Raw genomic sequence first — 24,913 nt, forward strand, 5'->3', positions numbered from 1 at the left:
ACCTTGTGACTGCCTGATAATTAACATCAGATTTTATCTCATCTCGCGTGCTTTCTCTTTTTAAGTTATATAATATCATCTGTGTTTCCCTATTAAGTTCATTTTATCTTGAGATTCACTTTTTGTTATTCTGCCTGATGTATACTTAGGTGACACCAAATAACCTTCAGTTGATAATAGTCTGGCTTAGTTTTTGGACAGCAAGTCATGTCATTGAGATAAAGCTAAATTAATGAAGGAAAAATACAGCACGAGTCTCTTTTAGTCTTTGAATAAATTCAGAATTAAAGTCTGGCATCACTGAACCACACCAGAAGTCCCTTGCAAACTTTAATTTTTGCAGTTAACTATTGAACTATATATTAGAGACCAGACTATCTCCCAAATGTCACACGGTATTTTATTTATTCATTTGGATGCCTAATAGGGAGGCATTGATGACCCTGCAGGATTTATGGGTAAGAAGTCCATTCAGGAGACTATCAATGTCACTGGTTTCCAAAAAAAAACAAACAAAAACCAAAAAACAACAAACCACTGGAAGGCAGAAACTGGTAGTCCAATGGAAGGCAGCCTCCACTACCCCCACTACTCGTCCAGCCCCTCGCCACTTTTGCATTGGGGTCCCTGACCCCCTACCCAAATGTCCTACCCCATTAGGAAGATTAGGTCCCCGCCCTTGCAGTCCTCCCCACTCCCGGCAGGTGTAAGCACGGGGTCTCGGGACAGAGCAGAGGCGACCGAATTGGAGAGTTCAACAGTCCTCCCGGGCTACAACAGCGGACCTGTACGTCGGATCGGTCCCCAATTTTCAGTCCAGCCCGGCGGCTAAAGTTCCCGTAACGAGGAAGCCACGAGAGAGCCCATTCCCCGCGTGGATTTGGGAGCACGTCTAACTCCCGCGGCTGAGGTGGGGAACTGGGAGACTAAAAGTGGCCTCCCCTTCTACCCCGCGCATACGTCATCGCCAGCGTCGGGGAAGCGTCGTAATGCTTCGAAGAAATGCGTCCACCCCCCCGCACCCCTGTCACTGCTACTGACAGACATTTATGACAAAGCGCATGCTGGCCCTGCTCACAGTTTTGTGGGGAAGCAAAAGACAACCTCTCCGTAGATGTGCTCCAGGGTCGCGAGGACTGTACCTAAAGGTCTGTTGGAGAGGGACCCTTGAAAAGGCTAGATGTGCCGCCCCACGTCTCTCCCCTCATGTCTCTCCCTGTCGTTCCTAAGGTCCCGCAGGTCTTGGAAGTGGCTAGTATGTCGGCCCCAGCCGGCGGCCAGCCTCCTTTCCCTGACCTCCTGCGCTGACCAGCCTGGCCTAATTGTCCGTTTCGGAACCTTCGCGCTTGGGGGCGGCGGCCAAAGCGGCTCTGGCTGTGTGCGCGTCTCTTCGAAGGCGGGCGGTAGTGATGGCGGCGCTCAGTGAGGCTTTTCTGTCACTGGGTACTACTACTCCCAGCCCTCCTCGAAGCCGCCGGAGCAACCCCTTGGTCTTTAGTTTACAAGTAGCAATTTAACTTGCTCTGCTGCATGTCAAGAAGGACCGTGGAAAGTGTGAAGACGCTCCGGGGATTAAGCAATCGCAGCTTAAAAAGGAAAAAAGCCAAACAAATAAACAAAACCCACCCACCCAAACATGAGGCTGCTGGAGAGAATGAGGAAAGAATGGTTCATGATTGGAATAGTGCTAGTGATCGCCGGAGCCAAACTGGAGCCGTCCATCGGGGTGAACGGGGGTAAGTCGGCGCCTCCGCACGCTCCACCGCGATTCCCACTTGAAAACTCATTAGCGAGTCTCGGCAAGGAAGGGAGACCGTACTGGGAACTGGCTGCCTCGCGCAGGGGCACTGACCACCCCAGGGTGTCCTTTGGTCCTTTTGCTGATATTTTCACTTGTAAGTAGGAATAGAGCAAGTGACTTTGACCGCAGGTTCACCTTTTCCCGCGAACAGTCGGGAGTGAGGTTCCTGAGAACGAAATGAAACTTTCTTTTCTTCCCTTCAAAGTAGCATCCTTCCTACCCCACGGGCTGCTAGGTCGCCAGGAGCTCCTTATCTATCTTGGAGAGGACACCATTGCCTTGTCCATTTCCACCCCCTCCACCGCACCCCCCTGTTTGAACATAATGGGGGAAGAAAAAGGATAAGGGACACCCCTTCCTGCTCCCACTCAGATGTCGTGGCCCACAACTTGGAGAGGGATGATCTGCGGCGTGGCTGCTGCTCCAGAAACTCCCAGGCTGACTGACACGTAGCACGTTTTCATTACAGGGCACTACTTCCGCGTGCTGCCCGGACTAGTTGCTGCACTTAGCAGTCTAACAGATATAGGTTGTGTTAGACTCCTCGGTGGTGTGTATTTTGGCAAGGCGATGTAGGTGGACTATAATATACTCAAATCCTGAATAGTGGGAGCCTTGTAATGTGGGGATGGGTAGTGGGGCGGTGGGGGGGCATGACTGGAAACATCATTAGCCTTTTATGTCCCTCCCTCCCCTGGACCTCCAGACAATTATGTCCTACTTTTCATACATAGTAATTTAATTTCTTCAACTTCTTTGTCTTTTTGAGCTTGTTTGTCAGTTTCCACGCTATTGACAGGTTTAATACATCAGTCATACAACAGGGACAGATAAAGAGAGGTGTGATCACAGGCAATCGTTTTGTTAGGAAGTGGTCAGGAGGATATTTGAAGTTATTTGTGCCTTGTTGTTAAAACTTGATGGCATCGAATCAGACAATCTCTCAGGAGAACAGTAGTTCCTTCTCCTTCCTGTCTTCAATACCTCCGTTGAGAAGTAGATTCAGGGAGCATTTAAAAGGAATTACTTGAACAAGGATTGTGGGGATTAAAACTTAAAAAAATTTTTTTTTGTCTATATTCACTTAGCACAAAAGATGTAGGCTGTATTACTGAGGATAAAGCTGTTATTTGTGGGAGTTTCTTCTTTGGCATAGCTCCTCTGTGAGCTTTGAGGAAACTTGTGAATGTTGGTGTTTCAGAGTCTGTCAAATGGTAGCCCCTGTTCCTGCAGCTAGCTAGACAGTGAGAATTCAAGTTAGAGAGTCTGTATGATGATCTACCATGCACACTTTACTAGCACGTTTCATAGCATCTGGTTTTAGAGCTTTTATTTACTCTGTGTTAAGGTGAAATTATAGGTGATATATGACCTTTGAGTTTAGATCTGCAGGTTTGCTGAACACCTCTATCTTACATTGCTGGGGTGCTCCCTGAGAAGAAGGTTGTTGAATGCTGAATTATTTCCCTAGGGCTTCCAGGGGCATGTAAGATGGATTCTGTAACCTTATTTCTTCCCTCAGACGCTGCTTCTTGAAGTTTTGGTCGATTATTGTGCCTTAGAAATATCATTTCCCATAACCACCAGTCCTCATGTCATTAATCTAGGATAATTCATTGCCTGGTTTAATTGTAAAAGTACACCGTTAAGCACTAAAAGGGATTTTTAAAGTGTTTTAAGCCATCAGGCATCTTTTACAGTTGAAGATACAGAGACCTGTGGTTAGGTGAGTGACCCTACGTTAGGCTGTCAGGCTAATGTTCGATACTTCTGTTGACTTTTCAACTGACCTTTAAACCTCTTAAATAAAAGCAAACCTCCAAATATTTCCAAGAAACACTTTTACTCCACTAGTCAATCCAGCAAAAATCTAAGAACAAAGAAAGGAATGGTTGCCATCCTATTCTGCTCTTGAAGCACTTCTCTTTGCTTCTCACTTTTAGACAAAGTTTCCATTTATAGGCTCTGTATATGAGATTGTGACTTTTAATACATTCACAGTCACTGAACTGTTTCCAGTAGAACAGTTTTCTAGACATCTTTGAAACAGAAACAATTTGGGTAGTCTTCAACCTGTTAATAAGCTCACTTCACCTTTGCCTGGGTCAGCACCTTAGTGACTACATTCTTTATTTTTAAGTGTAATACCTGTACACTTAAAGTATCAAAACTATGATCTGACCTCCCTTTACAAAATATTCATAGCCTATTGGTGAGTTATGTATGGCAGCAAATGTATAGATGTGGGAACCCTAAAATTAGAGAAGTTGAATGACTTTCCAAATGGGAAAAAGTATATATAGGCAATAGCCTAGGTAATTTAATTCTTAGTTCACTATTCTTTTTACTCATTACCTTTCACTTTTAAATAAATAGAAAGAAGTGGAAAATAAAGAACCATAGTAGATATAAATGTTTATAAATTCTGAGGTATCGTTATTCTGTTCCCTTGAGACCCAGGGAAGCCCTGAGCTGTGCACACCTTAGAGTTGACTCCAGTCCAACACTGTACTATTCATTCTTGGGAGGAGAATGCTTTACTTCTTTATAAGTACAGAGTAACTTTCTCATTTCTACTTGAATCTTAAATTATTGCCATTAAAAATACATTAATCCTAAAAACAAAACTGCTTTGTTTTTCCATTAGAAACAAAACAAAACAAAACCAGAAACATACTATAAGCTTAAGTACTTTGGCATGAATATCTTAGATTCTATTTAGTAATGAAATTTACTTTGGCAATGAGTAGGTTTTGTTATGAAATAGTAATAGTTCCTTGCTTTCTTAAACATTCCACATCATTTTCTTTATCCCCCTGTTATAAGAAAGCATGAGTTCTGGAGCCCAAAAATTGCTTCATTATTTTTTTTATGGCCAATTTTTCTTTTGATATCATTGCCTTGCTTTATTTTCACTGATAAACAGTTTTGCTTTTGTTTAAAGGAAAAGCTAAAACTTATATTTCCACTTTAGCTTTATAGCCATCTTAAGATCTGGATCTGTTTATTTTGGTGACGTGGATATAATCATTACCTTGGAGAGGGCTGGGTATCATTTTTAAGTAGTAGTTTCAATTCTTACCTCTGTGCAAATATTTACCAAGTTTGTATTGCAGCCCTGGGACTTCTAGTTCCGTATTTGAGGAATCCAAGGAACAGTGAGAACTGAGGAACAGAACTGAGACAGAGGAGGGACCAGAGGAAAAGAGGACAGAGAGAAAGGGGATGATAGGATGGGATAAACCTGAAGGGAAGGGGGGAGGGCACTCTAAGGAGGGGGGCAAGGGAGATGTTGAGGGGAATATGGGGGGATGCATTCGGGGTGACCCTAGAATCTATGTAAACACAATTAATTAAATAAAAACAAGACCAAAAAACCCTGAAACCGTGTGTTGGCATCTCAGTGATAATGCCTCATAGATGCCTTAGGTTTTTCTCCAAATCAGAAAGAAGGCTAATTAGCCCTGTAATACTCTCATCTTGCCCTTGCATGGTTTAGAGTTATATAGAGATGCATCTTAAAACAAAACAAAACAAACAGTAAGACCTGTCTCTACTATTTAAAACATTGAAAGTCAAGAATCATTCCCCTGAATAACACCAATTACTTAACCCTCTGCAGTATGAACGTTTATGTACCTCTTCGTACCATCCAGAGTACAATCGATTTATTTTAAAAATATGTAAGGCAACATTAAAAAAAGGCAAATGTATGTTCTTGTTTCCATGAATTGGCTATCAAACAAACACGATTTTAAGTTAATAAAACTGTAACTGGAACTAATTTCATTTTTTGAAAAAAACTCACTCCCAGGGGTCAGCGAGCATAAAGAAAACTCACTACTCAAAGGGTTAATAGTTATCGTGTGTATCTATGTACCTGTATGTGAACTGTGGGAAGAGTTTTTAGAAAGATTTGGTCGTTGGCTAGGTAAAGTAGATGCTGTCGCTGCCCCAGAGAAACACGCAGTCTAAGCAAATGCCATCACTTGCTTGGAGAGCGTCTTTAGACGTGTCCCTAGCTCTCACTTGCAACCATATTGCCAGCTCTCACCCATCCTATATGGAAATTCTGGAGGCACCATTGTGGGCAGAACCATAGTTGACAAGAATAAGGTCTCATAAAAAAAAAACGGGACAATGGAGGAAAATAAAAATGATACAGGTTTTTAAAAACAGTATTTAAAATTCCTAGGAGGCATTGACTTTCAAAACAAGCCAGACTCCTTGACTTTAACATTCACATCTGAATCACCATCCTCAACCACTGAGTTGGAACTGTTGGTATATGCCAGGGTTTCTCAACCTTGGTACTACTGACATTTTGGACATGATAATTCTTAAGTTATTGGGAGGGCTATTCTTTGCCTTCCATGATGTTTAGGAGAATTCCTGATCTCTATCCACTAGATGCCAGTCACACCTCCTAGTCCCTGAGTTAAAACAACTAAGAAATTTCTAGACGTTGCCAAATGTCGGTAGGGTGGGGGAGGGAGTGCAAAATGTCCCTACTGGAAAATTACTTGTATACAGGTATAAAATGGCATTTTCTCAGACTACGTCTTTTAAAAGAATGTTGTTCATTGGTTAGCACACTAGGTCTTTAAGACAATTATGTATAAGCCACAAAAATAAAGATTAGGATTGCCCCAATTGTATTTATAATGTTAATACATCTGGGATGTTACCAGCCTAACTTCAGAGAGGGGTTTTTGGAAGACCAAGATCAGGCCTGTCTGTTTCACAATGGTATGCCTAGGCCAGGCACAATTTCATAATAATTGCAATCTTAGCAACATATTGTAAAGTACTCTTATTATTCTATCTGTATTATCTCAATCGCATAGTAAGTACTCAATAAATATTTATAGATTGAACAGTCTTGGGGAGAACTGAGTATATGTATGAATGCAAGCTTTTATTTCTAGTATCCTAGAAGAAATAAAATAATATTTGCTAAAGAGAACATAACTTCTTCCATTGATTCTCTCCTTTTGATTTGAGGACTGGCACTATGATAGGTATAATTAGGACCTATATCGAAGGATGTAGACTATCTGCTCTCCTGTGTGAGAGCAGACTTTATTGTTATTTCTCTGGTTCTAAGGATGCTCTGTTGAACGAGCCAGCTGTGGTCCTTGTCGAAACTCCTCTGTGGAATTAGACAGCATCACAGCAAATGCTTACTTCTGTCAGGGCAGTAGTATACCAGGGTCAACACTAAGATTTAAAGTACCATTTGTCCTTCACCAATGGATTTGTCTTTCATGCTGGAAGACTGGAAACTCTTATCTAACAGTAACTAATTTCTTTCTCTTTAGGACCACTGAAGCCAGAAATAACTGTCTCCTACATTGCTGTTTCAACAATATTCTTTAACAGTGGACTATCATTAAAAACAGAGGTACTGTCACCTATGAGGCGTGTGAAAAGCAGGGAGAAAATTTTAATTTGTACTTACTATTTTGAAATTTCATAATCCTTTTGTAAAGCTGTCTGTAGCTATAGTCTGAAAGCTTCACTATCTCAGAAAATAACTTGGATTTCAGCAGAGGACTTGTGTTTTGTACCTACATATTCTAGAAACTGTATAGTTGAGCAGCATGGACCCTGAGGATGTGGTTATAATGGGTATGTGTTTAATATGGCAACTGAAGTGAAGCATTTCCTTCAGATCTTCCTCAGATTGTGGTGGTAATTATAGAGGTCTCTTTAGGCTCTTAATTATATTTGGGCTCCCATCACTCTGTGGGTCATCTTTTGTTCCCAGGACTTATGCTGCTTAAGAGATGCTTATTATAACTTTTGACTAATTTGTATATCTTTTTAAAAAATGTATATTTTTGCCAGTATATCTATTAAACATTAATAGATATTTTAAGGAAATATTGGTATTTTTCATACAGTCATACTCTGTCATACGGGCATACAGATAATATTGTTTACTATCCAGATGTCACTGAACATGGGATTCCTTGGAATTAAAGAAATCTAGATATTTTTATACCTGAGATAGGAATGAGTAAAATTTATGATTCCTTTTTGACATATAATGGAAGCAAACAATAGGAGAAATACTCATATGCTTTTGAAGAAATTACATAGAGTTTTAAAAGTTGTCATTCTAAGATGCTTAGTCTTATGTGGACAGGGAAATCTTACTATGTAAGAACGACTTTTTTTTAAGGAAATGACTTTAAAACTTAAAATTCTGTTTGTACATCATATCTTGCTTTTACTTAAAGTTTGTTTCTTTGAAATGTGATTGAATGAAGATCAAATTTACTTACCTCTTTTTTTATTATCTCAGTAGCAACACGGAAGAAAATATGGTTTTACTGAATTTATGTATTCTGTAGTTAGCAGGTTGTGTTCTATTGGGGACATTTTGGATATAGATGGGATTCATATGTAGTGTCTATGACAGAAAAATTGTGTCTCAGGAATGCTAAATATTCTTACTTATTACTGGTCTGAAAATAGCTGACATGGATAGGATTTCCTAAATCCAGGCAGTCCCCAGCTTACAAATGAGATAAGTTCTGTATGTTTGAAAATATTTAAGTATTTATATGTGCAGAAAGGTAAAAATAAATGCATGTTCTAGATAAAACATCTAAGTTGCATTTAAAGGTTAATGTACCTGTTCCAGCTTACATACAGATTCAATTTAAGAACAAATCTACAGAACCTATTTCATTCATAACCCGTGGACTGCCCGTATGTCAAATTTCAGTTCTATATCAATTATATCAGAGTTCTGTTAGTCCTCAAATGTGGGACACAATGGTACAAAAAGATATTTGCCACTCGTGTGGTGCTGGTCTGATCTTTCTTGGTGCTCTTTGTGAAGCAGCTGCCTTGCCCAAGTCCTCTACTTGGGACATTCATTGCTCTAACTCTGTCCCCTGGTGGCTGCTTAACAGCTACAGCTGTTACTTAGACTGTGGGAAATCTGGCAGGAGACTTGGTTCTCTCCTTTGCTTCTCGCTTAATGCTATTCTGTCAAGCAGCCAACTTCGTAGGATGCAGGAGTTGAATGAAGAAGGAATGTCACAGCTATCAGCATTTCTCAAAGGACCGGATTCTTCTGTGAGCACCTGGGAAACCTTCAGAGTCATCCAGCTAATTTGGATCCAATGATGAAATGCCTTGATCCCTGGGCATTCTCATGGTATCTAAGTAGCCATCAAAGCCATTTCCTCCATAAAAGACCCTTTTGAAACTAATACAACATTAAGCCATTTTGAAGATCCATTTAACTTAAGATACCCTAGATTGCATCATTGTGTAATGTTAAACCATCTCTAAGCCCTGTTAATTTCCCGGGTAACTGAACAGTTGTAAATTAGAAGGTAGCAGTCTTGTTATTTATTTTCTAGTTAATAATCTTAAATTAATTTCAGCTGGGACAACTATTTTTGTATCCTATTAGGTCTTAGAATAGTGTGTTTTTGTACACAGGAGATGGTGAGTTATTATCGACTTGAGTGTATTTGAAAGCATTTACAGTGGTCCCATTCAAGTTTGATTCATAGTGAACATTTCATGTAGTATCACTCAGACATTGTTGTCATGATGTGTATTCTAAACTTGTTTTGCTTCTTTATTGCAATTTTTTTTTTGCTTTTTTTTTTACAGAAACAGAGAAAGTCAGAGGGATAGATAAGGACAGACAGACAGGAACGGAGAGAGATGAGAAGTATCAATCATTAGTTTTCCATTGCGACACCTTAGTTGTTTATTGATTGCTTTCTCATATGTGCCTTGACCGTGGGCCTTCAGCAGACCAAGTAACCCCTTGCTCAAGTCAGCGACCTTGGGTTCAAGCTGGTGAGCTTTGCTCAAACCAGATGAGCCCACACTCAAGCTGGCGACCTCGAGGTCCTGAATCTGGGTTCTCCGCATCCCAGTCTGACGCTGTATCCACTGCACCACCACCCGGTCAGGCTTCTTTATTGTAATCATAAAGAACTGTGTTACTGCTTAATGCTAAAAAGACTTAATGCTAGATCTCCAGTTTTATATTTGTTGCTGTCTAGTTTTTGAAAGACCTGTTGAAATGGTTTCTGAATTTTATTGTACTGAAGTGTGATTAGGTTATATTTAAATATCATTTATGTACAGTTAACTTCAGACCTACAGTTTCAGAGGCTTTGTCACTGAACAGACTGGGGCAGGACCAGTTCATGTAAACAAATGACCTATCAGTGCCTACGAGGCCCTATATTTGACTCTGGAATAGAAACAAAGATGAGCAAAACATACAGGTTGTCCATTATCTCCTGAAACAGATTATTTTTTAAAATCCCATTTGCTCCGAAGTAAATGTAGCAAATCCCCAACTTTAGGCTTGTGCTGCTTGTTGCCGTCCCAGAGCTAGAAGGCTGACCCTCAGAAATCAAATAAAGATTATACAAGGGTTAGGAGGGAAATCAGGATGTAATGAAAATATTGGTACGTCCCAGTCAGTGTCCCTACTTTTAAGCCATTCTTGATGCCGCCAGTGAGACTCGGTGTAATCAGTATGTGGAGTGTCTCTTTACGTTTGTTTTAATGGGATCTGACCTGGATTACATGTGCATAAACAAAATGTCATGTGGAATCAGCTTTTTCAATAATTCATGATGGGGCCCTGGCCGGTTGGCTCAGCGGTGGAGCGTCGGCCTGGCGTGCGGGGGACCCGGGTTCGATTCCCGGCCAGGGCACATAGGAGAGGCGCCCATCTGCTTCTCCACCCCTCCCCCTCTCCTTCCTCTCTGTCTCTCTCTTCCCCTCCCACAGCGAGGCTCCATTGGAGCAAAGATAGCCCGGGCGCTGGGGATGGCTCCTTGGCCTCTGCCCCAGGCGCTAGAGTGGCTCTGGTCGCGACAGAGCAACGCCCCGGAGGGGCAGAGCGTTGCCCCTGGTGGGCGTGCTGGTGGATCCCAGTCGGGCGCATGCGGGAGTCTGTTTGACTGTCTCTCCCCGTTTCCAGCTTCAGAAAAAAAAAAAATACACACACAAAAAAATTCATGATGGCATTTATTTGACTATGTGGCCCTAAATTCTGCGTGGATATATGTGGAATAGTGCTATTTTGGATTTTCTGGGGTTTGCTTTTTCTTTTCTAGTGTTACCATATTTTCTCTTTAACGTTGTATGAAGAAGATGTGGAAAACACACAGCACTGGTTTGTTGTGGTAGTCTTGAAAGTCTTTCTTAGCAACACTTCATGTGTGTTATCTCCCTGTTGTTGAGAGGCCCTGTATGACCCACACAGTGGGTCTGATGTGATAGCAGTCGTTTCTAATTGTCAAGTATTAGGTCAACCAGTGTTTGCTAACTGTATTTTATTTTTTATAACTCCTTTCTGATTATAGAAGTGGCATTTCCTCATTGTAGAAAGATTAGAAAGATGAAAAATAACTGTTCTAACATCTGTGTGTTTTTTAGTTCTTTTATTTCTTAAACATATTTTACACAGAGAATATTTTAAAAATAAAAGACTGAAAAATTATGTATGTATTTAAACATGTATATGGGTATATACATACTTGCATACATGTACCCACATATACATGCATATATAATCTTATTTTTTCTGTGTGACATTGTATAATAATAACTTCATATAATTTAATACTTTTATTTAATTTTTCTTTACTTATATATTTAAAAATAAGATAATTTAAATTTTGTTTACGTTTATGTACATAAAGGTACAATAGTACATATGATAAAAAAGTCTCCCTTTCATCCTGCCTACCAGATATTTATCCATTTCTCTTCTCTGGAAACAATCAATGTTAATAGTTTCTGTGAATCTTTCCAAAGACACTCTATGCAAAACATACATATGTGTATATCCCTTTAGACTATGGTATTTTATACTGTTTGCTGCCTTACCTTATTTAACTCAAAAATGTATCTTGGGGATTTTTTTATTTTATTTTTTATTTATTTTTTTTAACTTTTTTTTTTTTAAGATTTCTTTTTTTTTTAAATTTTTAAATTCATTTTAGAGAGGAGAGAGAAAGGGAGAAAGAGAGGGAGAGAGGGAGAGAGAGAGGAGAGAGAGACAGAGAGAGAAGGTGGGGAGGAGCAGGAAGCATCAACTCCCATATGTGCCTTGACCAGGCAAGCCCAGGGTTTCGAACTGGCAACCTCAGCATTTCCAGGTTGACGCTTTATCCACTGCGCCACCACAGGTCAGGCTTGGGGATTATTTTATATCAACATATAATGAGCTCCCTGTTTCTTTTTGTATGAAGAAAGTGTTCCATTTTTTGAAGGTGTCATGATATATTTTGCTGATCTCCTATTGATGAACATTTAGGTAATTTATAAGGTTTTGCTGTTATAAACACGCTGCATTTCCCATACTTGAGAACATATGTGAAGGGTCAATTCCTAGAATTGGAATTGCTAGGTCAAATGATATGTGCAGTTTAAGTTGTGATGGATATTCCAAGTACCTTGAGGCGGGCAGGTGCTCAGAAGTGTTTGTTGAATCTTGTAACCATTTTTTTTATATTGTTGAAATGAATGCCTAAACATAAAATTTTTGGATTCCAGAATATAAATTATATTATAGTCCTTGATATACCTTCCCAAATTAGTTTTCAGAAAGCTATGCCATTTGGTATTTCTATGAGAAGTATAAACAAATGCCATAATTACTGCATTTTGGCTAATCATTTTATTATAATTAAAAAGAATTAAAGCCACTAGTATTTATTTGGTATTTATTGAATGCCGCTGAGTGTATCTGAGTGAGATTTAGTTTCAATACTGCTGAGAATTCTCGGAACGCCGATGCTCCCGTTTCTCTGGTGCGGAACTTGTGATTCAGTGAGAGGTGGCTCCTTTTCTGTTAGTGTTGGTCCATGGACCTAGTATGGCTTCTGCTCTGTCCAGTGTTTCCCTGTTTCCTTATGTTAGTTTCAGATTGCCAGAATTCCTTTGATGTTATTGAGGCCATCTTGCAACCAAAATGGAACTGTTGTGTGTCTTCACACAGGGAGATAAAGAGTGGGAGCCTATGAGACAGATCCCAGAAGTGGCGGTTGATGAATGAGTCGGCATTGACCTGCTTATTCATGAAACTAGAAACCTTGTTTGACAAGCAGGGATACTCACCATTATGTGAACAAGGAAGAAGCCAGAAGCTGAGGGTCTTTTGAATGTCTTGTTTGAACTGGGGGTGGTGGGGTCATAATTTCAGTGTTATTTTATTATTTTTTTTAAAGATTTTATTTATTCATTATAGAGAGGAGAGAGAGAGAGAGAGAGAGGGAGAGAGAGAGAGAGAGAAGGGGGGAGGAGCAGGAAGCATCAACTCCCATATGTGCCTTGACCAGGTAAGCCCAGGGTTTTGAACCAGCAACCTCAGCATTTCCAGGTTGACGCTTTATCCACTGCACCACCACAGGTCAGGCCTTCAGTGTTATTTTATAACCAGTAAAACCATTGGCATCTTTGAATGTGTTTTTATGACTGCCTGAATGTTTTATATCAGTTTTATACTACTTTCTGAACTTGTTTCATTTCCACCGAATAACCACATAACTCAAAGAAATTCAAATGCAAATGCTTGTTAATTAGCATATATTTATACCTCCAAAGTTAACTGAATATCCATTTTCAGTTGTGAGACTTATAATGTGCCTGCTTTGTGTGTTTTCTGGGAATTTCTCTTCTCCTGGACAGCAGGATGACACAGTGGAAGAAGCAGGCCTGGGTTTGTTGGGTTTGATTCTGAGCTCCCTGTGTATTGGCTCTCAACCCTGATTTCCTCATCAGTTAAATAGGAATAATGATACCCACCTAATGGGGATGTTGGGAGGATTAAATGAAATAACCTACATGAAGTAGTGTAAGGCCAGGGGCCGTCGCCACCATCGTGGCCATTCACATGCTGTTCTCATTAGATTTGGGCAGATGATAAAGAAACAGCCGAATCAGAGGATGGTGAGCCATTCTGTTTATTGGCATCTCACCAAGACAGGCAGGCTATAAGAAAAGCCAAGGGAAAAGCAGAAAACCCGCTTTTCCCATGGAGGCCAAGGGATCAGGGAGAAGAGAGAAAAGAAGTCCTCCCACCCCTCTCAGTGGTGGGGCAGACCGTCCCTTCCAGTAAACATTAGCTAGACAGTGGTCCCTCCCAAGCAGGAAGGCAGCCTGCAACCTCACAGACCACTGTAGCTGGCTGCCCAGCCCCCAATGCAAACTGTAAGCCAGTGAACAAAAATCATACTTAACAAACTTATGTGACCAACAAATGGCAAGCTCAGAGAATGGCCTATAACTACTATTTAGTAAATGTTAACAAAGAAACCTAGTGAGTAGATTTTGTAGAAATAGCCATTTTAAATGATCGAATATTGGGCAGAAAATTTTTAAAAATTGTTTTTTAGTAGATTTAGTAACTTCTTGCCAAACTTTCTAGGCCTGGTGTAATGAATAGAGGTTAAACATCATATCTGATTAAAATGCGATAGGTCCTACTAAAATTTTAAACAAAACTTATTTTTTTAGGTGATTAAACATATATGTTTATTTACAGTGTCACAATTCTCAAATATACTAGTGAAAAGGTAGTTAGCCTTGTCCTCCAGAATTTCACAAGTCTGAATTGTTGTGGTAGAGCCTATATTTGAAAGCAATTAGAACATTTCAAAAAATTTATATAAAAGTCGTAGTCTTTATGAATAACTTTATAATTGTTATCAGTAAGTTTTTTCTTCGTTTGTCTCTTATGCATATGCTTATAGATAAAAAAATTAGCTATGAAATAACTCCAAATTGATAGATGTAACTATTGGAGTGATCGTTTAACCATGTATACAAATATTGAATTGCTAATGTTATATACCTGGAACTAATATAATGTTATATGTCACTTATATCTCAATTTTAAAAAGTAATTTATATGATGTTAGTAGCAGTCTCTCTTTGGAAATATTTTTCTTACTTTTTCTATTTTGTGTCCATTTTTACAGGAGCTGACCAGTGCTTTGGTGCATATAAGACTACATCTTTTCATCCAGATCTTTACTCTTGCATTCTTTCCAGCAACAATATGGCTTTTTCTTCAGCTTTTATCAATCACACCAATCAATGAATGGCTTTTAAAAGGGTATGTTTAAATATTCTGAAGGGTCTACTTCAAATGGGACATCTTTAATGACTGTATTGCTTCTGTAGCAACTCTATATAAAAGGGCTTATGTGTGCTAGCTTATAAAAAAATTAAAACATTGTTAACTTTATTCTCTTCCTTTAAAATGATAGTGTTTTACCAAGGAGGTCCATCAAAATTTTTTATAACAGAATCTTAAGACATCCATATGCTTGCCTGACCAGGCGGTGGCGCAGTGGATAGAGCGTCAGACTGGGATGTGGACGACCCAGGTTCAAGACCCCAAGGTCGCCAGCTTGAATATGGGCTCATCTGGTTTGAGCAAAAATTCACCAGCTTGGACCCAAGGTCGCTGGCTCAAGCAAGGGGTTACTCGGTCTGCTGAAGGCCCATGGTCAAGGCACATATGAGAAAGCAATCAATGAACAACTAAGGTGTCGCAATGTGCAACGAAAAACTAATGATTGATGCTTCTCATCTCTCCATTGCTGTCTGTCTGTCCCTGTCTATCCCTCACTCTGACTCTCTGTCTCTGTAAAAAAAAAAAAAAAAAAAAAAATTATTAAAAAAAAAAAAAGACATCCATATGCTTAATGTTAAGGTTCTAGGTGAACACTTTTCTGAGCATTTAAGAGTTATGATGGGAGAAAGCTGGAAGGGACGAGAGGTTGTAAGATCTGTATGTATGTGTAATGTAGGCTGGCAATTGGGTGCTTTAATTTTTGTGATTTTTCTTATCGAATGTATACAAATAATGGCTGAGTATAATGTGCTTTTTAAAAATGTACAGGAAAGAAGACCAACTGGTAGAAGACCAGAACTACTGAATCTGTAGATGATGGAGAGTTCTTAAATGTACTAAACAAGAGAATAATCTGCTTAAAAGTGGTCATTAGGGAGGATTAATGTGATAGCATTGTACTGGGTATATACTGTAGGTGGTGTAGAGTAGGGGTTACAATCTCAGTATGCTGAATAAAAAAGCATACAATTATCACCTCAGCATATTAGCCATACAGGAGTATGGACTTAGCCTCACACACTTAGGGAAAATGCTTCTTAGTTCACTTTTCCTTCCTTCCCCTCCCCAATTTGAGAGTATATACTAAGTATATTCACATTAAGGACTTGCATACTCCTATGTCAGGATCCTGTCTGAGTCCTTGAAATAAATATATTCTGAGCACATACTCCTTACCTTGCTGAGTTAAAGGGAAAGAGGAGAGGTAGAGAGACCATTCAGTAGATGTTTTAGAAATGTCTAGACTTGTGTGAAAAGTATCTGAAGGAGGAGGATGGCAATAGTCATAGAAAGAATGGGGAGTTGGTTATGGTGATTGATTGATTGATGAAAAGTGAGTGAATAAAACCACGCATAACTGTATCATTAGGAAAAAACTATCCCATTGGCAAACAAAGTTCAATTGAGAGACAAATTAATTTTTTTTAGAAAATGCATACATTCAACATTAGACATGTTTAATTTAAGGTAGCAGTTTTGGGCAGCTACAAATGTGGGAAAGAAATGTAAATTTGAAAGTATTCCTACAGATTTACATATGAAAATAATATTGAGAAGAAGGCAGGAAAGACAGCAAAAAAACTAGAATGGTCTGGTTTAAAGGATAGGAGATATATTAGATTGATGAGATATCCTGGTAACCAAGAGAATAGAATGTTTTGAGAAAGAAGAAGGTAAGAAGAATAAATATGGGTAAAAGGATATTGGATTTGCTGATTAGGAGAAAACTGGTTACTTTTAAAGTTCTACTTTTACTAGTCGAAGGGGCATAAGTCAGATTCCAGAGAAGTAAAGAGAAAATGAACTTCTGGGTTATGGAGGTGGAATGCTCATTAAAGAAGGTCAACAGTAAGCCTGACCAGGCGGTGGTGCCGTGGATGGAGTGTCAGACTGGGATGCAGAGGATCCAGGTTGAAGACCCCGAGGTCGCCAACTTGAGCGCAGGTTCATCTGGTTTGAGCAAGGGTCACCAGCTTGAGCCTAGGGTCACTGGCTTGAGTGGGGGGTCACTCAGTCTGCTGTGGCCCCCCGGTCAGGGCACATATGAGAAAGCAATCCATGAATAACTAGGGTACTGCAATGAAGAATTAATGCTTCTCATCTCTCTTCTTTCCAGTCTGTCTGTCCCTATCTGTCCCTCTCTCTGTCTCTCTCTGTCTCTGTCACCAAAAAAAGTCAGTGAGCCAAAATGAAAAAAGTAGGATTACATCTTGAGGAAGCAACAGTTCTAATTCGAGGTTAATTATCAACATTTATGTGCTGACTCTTCTGCTGCCTTTAAAGTAGGAATGAGGTCTTATGCTTTTTTTTTATACCCTTGTGTAGTATCTATAGAGGCATAAGTAGTCAATGAATAGCTTAAAGAGGTTTTTTGTTTGTTTGTTTGTTTTTTTAAGTAGGGGGAACTCTACTTCTTTGTACATAGAAAGGAAGTAGCCAGAAAAGAGGGGAAGATCGAAAAAGCTAGAAATGTTGAAAATACCTGAGAGGACCTATCCGTAGTAATGGTGGTCGGGGAGATAGAAGGCAGAGAGGCTGGAAGTGAGGTAAGTTCTTACCTTGGATTCCAGAATAAAAGTTTCACCTTAGACAGATAGCTTTGTGAGTTCAGGCAAATTATTTAACTTCCTGATTGATTTTAGTTTTTAGCAAAATGAGAATAATAATAACATTTACCTTGAGTATTTGTGAGGAATAAATGAGTAAAGGGTCTAGAACAGTATCTACTACAAATGGTGAATGCTTAGCAAGTATTATTAATGATGGTGGTGATGATCATGAGGAAGGCTCAGAGATATGGAATTCATAATCAGATGGTCTACTCTAGCATCTCTTGGGAAAATCATCCTTAAAAAGGAGACAAGATTGACTTGAATTGAGCTGGAAAATCCATAGAAGGTATTTTTGTATCAAAATGAATTAAAACTTTTATTTTTTTCCTGATTTTAGAGCTAATGTAAATTCTTTACATAAATTTTAGGCAAATCATTATTACAAAAGTGAATTAAAATCATTTGTAATCCTTTTTGCAAAACATTAGATACCCTGTGTTCTGTATTTCCTGTGTGAAATTTCTCTATTAGGCAGGCCAGCTCCTTGCTATCCCCAGAATGCCTATTTTGTCTGAAGGCTGAGTCATGTTTTTTATCTTTAGCACTTTAGATTTTTCTACTCATAGTTTCATTTCCTTGTCATTCAATGTATCTTCTATCATAAACTGAGAGAATAGACTTCTTGTCTTAATCTGGATATTAAAAAACCAAATTTAGATTAGACACTAGAGTTTACATCAGTCTGAATTCAGGAAGTCTATGCTGTGTCATTCCTATTTCTGTAATGATATTACAATAATGTGGAAATGTCTTTAATGAGATGAATGTTTGATAATTGCTGTTTTATGGAAAGGAATCTGCAAGTGTAAGACTCCTGTTTTGTTAAATATTTTTGAACTCTGGAAGTAGTTTTGAAGTTACCAAATGATTAACCATCTTGGTTATCTTTTCTTGACTGCACTTATTATAATTTGACTCTTTTTAAAAAAATTATTTTAAAGTTATATTCAATAATGTAAGAAATAAATCACCCAAGCCTGTGAATGGAGCGAGAACTTCCTCGTGCATTCGCAGTGTCTTCTGAGCCACGTTGCCTCATACAGATCCATGTGAATTCCTCCACAGGGCATGTGTGTGAATAATCACTCTCCTATTCTCATTTACTCTGCCCTGCTCTTTTAGAATGAATGTAGTGGAAACTATTTATGATTGAAAAAAATACCATTTACAATTGCTTCTTTTATTTTTCAGTTTGCAGACTGTAGGGTGCATGCCTCCCCCTGTGTCTTCTGCTGTAATTCTAACCAAGGCAGTTGGTGGAAATGAGGTGAGTCATAGGCTGAACTTTATTTAAACATAAGTAAATGTTGTGCTTTTATTTTTATATTCTATTTTATGACTAAGGAATCATATCATAGGTAGGCTGTGATAACTAAGAAGGCGAAAAATCTCAATGGCTGAACGTATAGGTTTATTTTTTGCTCATGGTATGTGTCCCAAGTGGGTCAGTAGGAAGGTCTTTGCCATCACTAAGGAAGCCTGGTGAATGGAGGCGCATGACTGGAAGGTGCACCCTCTGGATGGAACACAGAGCATTTTCAGTTGCTACAGCAGGAAAAGAGAAATTGGAGAATCACAAATGGGTTTTTCACTGCCTGGGCTGGAAGTGATACATGGCACTTGTACTCACATTAGATTGGCCAGAACAAGTCATATGACTTTACTATGTGTTGTTCTTGAAAAGAACCAGATAGTGGTTCTCTTTTAATTTCATTTTGTATTGGTTTCTGGTGTATATCTCAGTGGTTAGACAGTCATATACTTTGTATAGTGTTCCCTTCTGTATTTTCAGTACCCAACTGGCACCATTCATAGCTTTCCCAATATTACTGACTAGATTCCTTGTGCTTTACTTGACATCCCCAAGACTTTTCTGTAACTATCAATCTGTACTTCTCAATCCCCTAATTTTATTCACCCAGTCCGCCAACTCCTTTCCCCTTTGGCAACCAGCAGTCTGCTTTCTGAGTTTGTGTTTTTGTTATATTGAGTTGCCTGTTACATATCCAAATGGAAATGTTAGTAAGCAATTAGATGAGAGTTCAGAGTTCAGGTCTAAACTGGGGATATACATTAGAGAGTTGTCAGTGGATAAATGGTATTTTGAGCCAAGATTGGATGAGATGACTTGGTGAGAGAAGAAGAAGTTCTCTCTCCAATAGAAAAGAAGTTCAAGGACTGAGCTCCAGGATTGTCCAACATTCTGTGGTCCGGATGATGAGTAACCAACCGAGGCAACATAGAAAACATAACTAGTGAAATGGAAAGAAAAACAAAAAAGCATGGTATCCTGAAGTCAGGTGATGAATATGTTTGAAGGAAGAAGGATCAACTATGTCAAATTCTGCTGATACACATTTTATAAGATGAATTCTGAGAACTGGCCCTTGAATTAAGCTATGCAGAGGTTACTGCTAATCTTGGCCTGACTGGTTTTGGTAGTGTATAGAAGCAAATGCTTGTTTGAAGCGGGTTCAAGGAAAAACAAGAAGAAAGAAATTAGAAATAAGAGTTATAGATATCTCCTTTGGGGTCCTTTGTGATAAAAGGGAATAGAGAAATGATGGGGCTGTGTTTCAAGGGAGATGTGAGGCCAAGATTTTTTTTTTTTAATACAGAAATCACCACATGTTTCTTTCATCATGGGAATTGTACAGTAAATGGAGAGAGTGCTGGAGTAATTTATTTGGGCAAGTGAAAGAGAGTAGTATTGGGTTGTATGAGCTTTGGTAGGAGTTTGGACCATTTATTCATAATAGCAGGACGGAAGGCAGAGTGTTTGGGTATGTATCTATGTGGATGGGCAGAAGGGGTGTACTTGAGAGTTCTCTTCTGAAGACTTTGATTTTTTCTCAGTAGCTGAGAGTCATGATAGGATAAGTGCTCTGAATGTCTGAGATGAGAGGAGAAGTCTAGATAAGGCAAATGAACTAACTGGAGAGTATGGTAGCAGCATTGCCAGGCAGCACTAAGGACCCTGCTGAGATTTAGTCATGCATTTAAAGTGAAGCCAGGCATCACAGTTATGTGTTTTTTCTTAGCCACGTTTAGCTTCTTGGTGTAGGAAGAGAATTGGCAGATAGTTGGAAACCCGGCATTTCATATGCAGCCAATTCATTCAGTTGCCACATAATTAGTGAGATAGAGGAGTTATAGGGGTCTTGGACTAGTGCCTGCTATGATTTTCTATTGCCTTGAAATAATTTGAGGAAAGGGGTCTCTTTTGGTATATCTTAGACCAGTGTTAATTGATTTAAAAGTGTCAATTATCTCTAATGTGATTCCCTTAAGAGCTTTCAGGTCAAAAAACCTTTTTGTTCTCAAACAACTTTTGGCAAAAGTTCAAAGTTTACTCATTTTCTTGACATTAACGTATAGCATTAAAAAGTGGCTCTGGCCACTATTTATTTATTATTTAGGCCTTGGCCAGTTGACTCAGCTGTAGAGTGATGGCCTGGCGTGTGGAAGTCCCAGGTCGATTCCCGGTCAGGACACACAGGATAAGCACCCATCTGCTTCTCCACCCCTCCCCATCTCCCTTCTCTCTCTTTCCCCCTCCCTCTCCCACAGCCATGCTTAAATGGTTTGAGCAAGTTGGCCCGGATGCTGAGGAAGGCTCCATGGCCTTGCCTCAGGTGCTGAAATAGCTTGGTTGCTGAACAACAGAGCAGCAGCCCCAGATGGGAAGAACATTGCCTTGTAGGGGGGATTACCGGGTAGATCCTGGTCAGGCACATGTAGGAGTCTGTCTCTCTGCCTCCCTGCTCTCACTTTAAAAATAATTAATTATTATTATTATTATTTTTTGCATTTTTCTGAAGCTGGAAACGGGGAGGCAGTCAGACAGACTCCCGCATGAGCCCGACCGGGATCCACCCAGCATGCCCACGAGGGGGTGATGCTCTGCCCCTCTGGGGCATCACTCTGTTGCATCTAGAGCCATCCTAGCACCTGAGGCAGAGGCCACAGAGCCATCCTCAGTGTCCGGGCCATCTTTGCTCCAATGGAGCCTTGGCTACAGGAGAGGAAGAGAGAGACAGAGAGGAAGGAGAGGGGGAGGGGTGGAGAAGCAGATGGGCGCTTCTCCTGTGTGCTCTGGCTGGGAATCAAACCCGGAACTCCTGCATGCCAGGCTGACGCTCTACCACTGAGCCAACCCCCAGGGCCTAATTAATTAATTTTAAAATGTGTATTTATAGGCTCTGGCCAGTGGCTCAGTGGATAGAGTGTTGGCCTTGCATATGGATGTCCTGGGTTCGATTCCTGGTCAGAGCACACAGGAGAAGTGACCATCTGCTTCTCCCTCCCTCCCTCTACCCCTTCTCTCCCTTTTCCCCTCCTGCAGCCAGTGGCTTGATTGGTTCACGCATGGCCTGGGGCGCTGAGGATAGCTCAGTTCAGGGGTCCCCAAACTTTTTACACAGGGGGCCAGTTCACCGTCCCTCAGACCGTTGGAGGGCCGGACTACAAAAAAAACTATGAACAAATCCCTATACACACTGCACATATCTTATTTTAAAGTAAAAAAACAAAACAGGAAGAAATACAATATTTAAAATAACAAACAAGTAAATTTAAATCAACAAACTGACCAGTATTTCAATGGGAACTATGCTCCTCTCACTGACCACCTGTGAAAGAGGTACCCCTTCCAGAAGTGCGGCAGGGGCCAGATAAATGGCCTCAGGGGGCCACATGTGGCCCACGGGCCGTAGTTTGGGGAACCCTGGCTCAGTTGAAGTGCATCAGCCTCAGGCACTAAAAATAGCTTGGTACTTAAGCATTGTCTCCAGATGGGATTGCCAGGTGGATCCCAGTTGGGGCAAATTTGGGAGTCTGCATCATTATCTCCCCTCTTCTCATCTAAAAAAAAAAATGAAAAAAAATGTATTTACCAGTTCATTATCCAATAGATATCTCAATTGTTTACATTCATGTTGTATGTCAGGGGTCGGGAACCTATGGCTTGCAAGCCAAATGTGGCTCTTTTGATGGCTGCATCTGACTCTCAGACAGATCTTTAATAAAAAATATAATAACGTTAAAAATATAAAACATTCTCATGTATTACAATCCATTTCCTACTGCTCATGTTCATGGTTGCGGGTGGCTGGAGCCAATCACAGCTGTCCTCTGGGACAACACCAAATTTTTATTGGATAATGCGTAACATACATGGGTCGTTGTGAGGTCAGGAAGTAAACTTTCCTCCTTTTAATCAAGTAGTCAGCTAGCTAATTGCAGAAACCTTTTTGACGAAGAAGATGGCTAAAAGAAAAAAAGATGAGGAGTATTGTACTTTTCAGCAGGAATGGACAGAGGAATTCGCCTTTGTGGAGAGAGTGGGTTCTGCAGTGTATCTAATATGCAATGATAAAATTGCATCGATGAAATGGTCAAATATAAAGCGGCACTTTGACACACACCATACTACATTTGCATCGAAATATCCAGTGGGGGACAGCAGGAAGAAAGCATGTCAAGAGCTACTGTGCAGAGTGCAAGCTAGTCAGCAGCAATTCCGTGTTTGGACTCAACAAGGTGACTGGAATTCGGCTAGCTTTGCTGGTGCTTTAGCAGTTGTGAGAAACGGAAAGCCATTCACAGATGGGGAGTATGCCAAAATATTCATGCTTGATATTGCTAATGAACTTTTTGATGACTTTTCGGATAAAGACAAAATAATCAAACAAATAAAAGACATGCCTCTGTCGGCAAGAACTGTTCACGATCGTACCATCATGATGGCAAATCAAACCGAGGTAACACAAGTGAAGGTCATAAATGCAGCACCATTCTTTTCTCTCACTTTGGATGACTCAACAGACGTAAGCCATTTATCCAAGTTTAGAGTGATTGCAAGGTATGCTGTCAGTGACACACTACGTGAGGAAAGTCTTGCTGTTTTGCCTATGAAAGAGACAACAAGACGGGAGGATTTATTCAAGTCTTTCACTGAGTTTGCTAAAGAAAAAAAATCTACTGATGGATAAACTTATTTCGGTGTGTACTGATGGTGCTTCGTTCATGGTGAGGAAAAACAGAGGATTCATAGTGCTTCTTTGTGAACATGAAAAGAGAGCCATCCTAAGTTTTCACTGCATCCTACATCAGGAGGTGCTTTGTGCTCAGATGTGTGGCGAGCAGCTTGGTGAGGTGATGTCGCTGGTCATTCGGGTGGTCAACTTTATTGTTGCCCAAGCTTTAAATGATCGCCAGTTTAAAACACTGCTGGATGAAGTTGGGAATAATTATCCTGGTCTGCTTCTGCACAGCAATGTGCATTGGTTGTCAAGAGGGAAGGTGCTCAGCCTTTTCATGGCTTGTCTGAGCGAAATCCGGACTTTTCTTGAAATGAAAAATGTCGAGCATCCTGAGTTAGCTAGCACTGAGTGGCTCCTGAAGTTCTACTATCTCGTGGACATGACTGAACATCTGAACCAGCTCATTGTGAAAATGCAAGGCATTGGAAATACAGTGTTATCCCTTCAACAAGCAGTGTTTGCATTTGAAAACAACCTGAAACTCTTCATCGCCAACATTGAAACAGGTCATTTACTATACTTTGAAAAACTGGGAAAGTTTAAAGATGCATGCACAGCAAATGACCCTGCTCAACATCTTGATCTCCAGCAGCTAGCAGGCTCACATCTAATCTCCTGCAGTCATTCAAAGCACACTTTGGAGAATTTCGTGAGCCCACTCATCTTTTTAAGTTCATCACCCATCCACATGAGTATACAGTGGACAGCGCTGACCTGAGTTACATCCCCAGTGTCTCTGTCAGAGACACTGAGCTACAAGCTGCTGACCCAAAGGCCTCAGACATGTGGGTGAATAAGTTCAAGTCACTGAATGAAGATTTGGAAAGACTTGCACCACAGCAAGCAGAGCTGGCGAGCAAACACAAGTGGGGAGAAATGAAAAAACTTCAACCTGCAGACCAGCTGATTGTCAAAACTTGGAATGCGCTTACTGTCACATGACACATACTGCAGCGTGTGAGTATTGCTGTACTGATGATGTTTGGCTCTATGTATGCATGTGAGCAGTCTTTCTCACATCTAAAGAACATTAAGACCAACCTATGATCATGTTTAACGGGTGGAAGTCTCAACGCCTACATGAAGCTTAACCTCACCACGTATCAACCAGACTACAAAGCCATCAGCAAAACCATGCAGCACCAAAAGTCACATTAATGGTAAGAAGTACTTTATTCATCATTGGTTAGCAACAGCATAACAACGTTATTAAAAAGAATTCAGAGACTTATTGTACTTTAAAAGTGTTGGTCTTACATAAAATGCAAACATTTACTTGTATTTAGTGTTAAACATATTGAATGGCTCTCGT

At 40.1% G+C, this 24,913-nt stretch overlaps 1 protein-coding gene across 5 annotated transcripts in view; it reads left to right on the plus strand.

Annotated features, from left to right (window-relative positions):
* Nucleotides 1-1,066: 1,066 nt before the first annotated feature.
* Nucleotides 1,067-24,913, plus strand: part of SLC10A7 (solute carrier family 10 member 7) — a 223,466-nt gene continuing 199,619 nt past the window's right edge. The window contains exons 1-4 of one of the 5 annotated variants that reach the window (XM_066232441.1): nucleotides 1,067-1,736; nucleotides 7,123-7,205; nucleotides 14,785-14,921; nucleotides 18,749-18,824. In XM_066232441.1, the coding sequence (XP_066088538.1) occupies nucleotides 1,637-1,736; nucleotides 7,123-7,205; nucleotides 14,785-14,921; nucleotides 18,749-18,824 (396 nt within the window). In that variant the 5' untranslated portion in view covers nucleotides 1,067-1,636. The remainder of the gene's footprint in view (nucleotides 1,737-7,122; nucleotides 7,206-14,784; nucleotides 14,922-18,748; nucleotides 18,825-24,913) is intronic. The other 4 variants (XM_066232432.1, XM_066232465.1, XM_066232457.1 and 1 more) reach the window with 4 other exon arrangements.

This window comes from Saccopteryx bilineata, chromosome 1 (assembly GCF_036850765.1).
Source record: "Saccopteryx bilineata isolate mSacBil1 chromosome 1, mSacBil1_pri_phased_curated, whole genome shotgun sequence".
NCBI classification, from domain to species: domain Eukaryota; kingdom Metazoa; phylum Chordata; class Mammalia; order Chiroptera; family Emballonuridae; genus Saccopteryx; species Saccopteryx bilineata.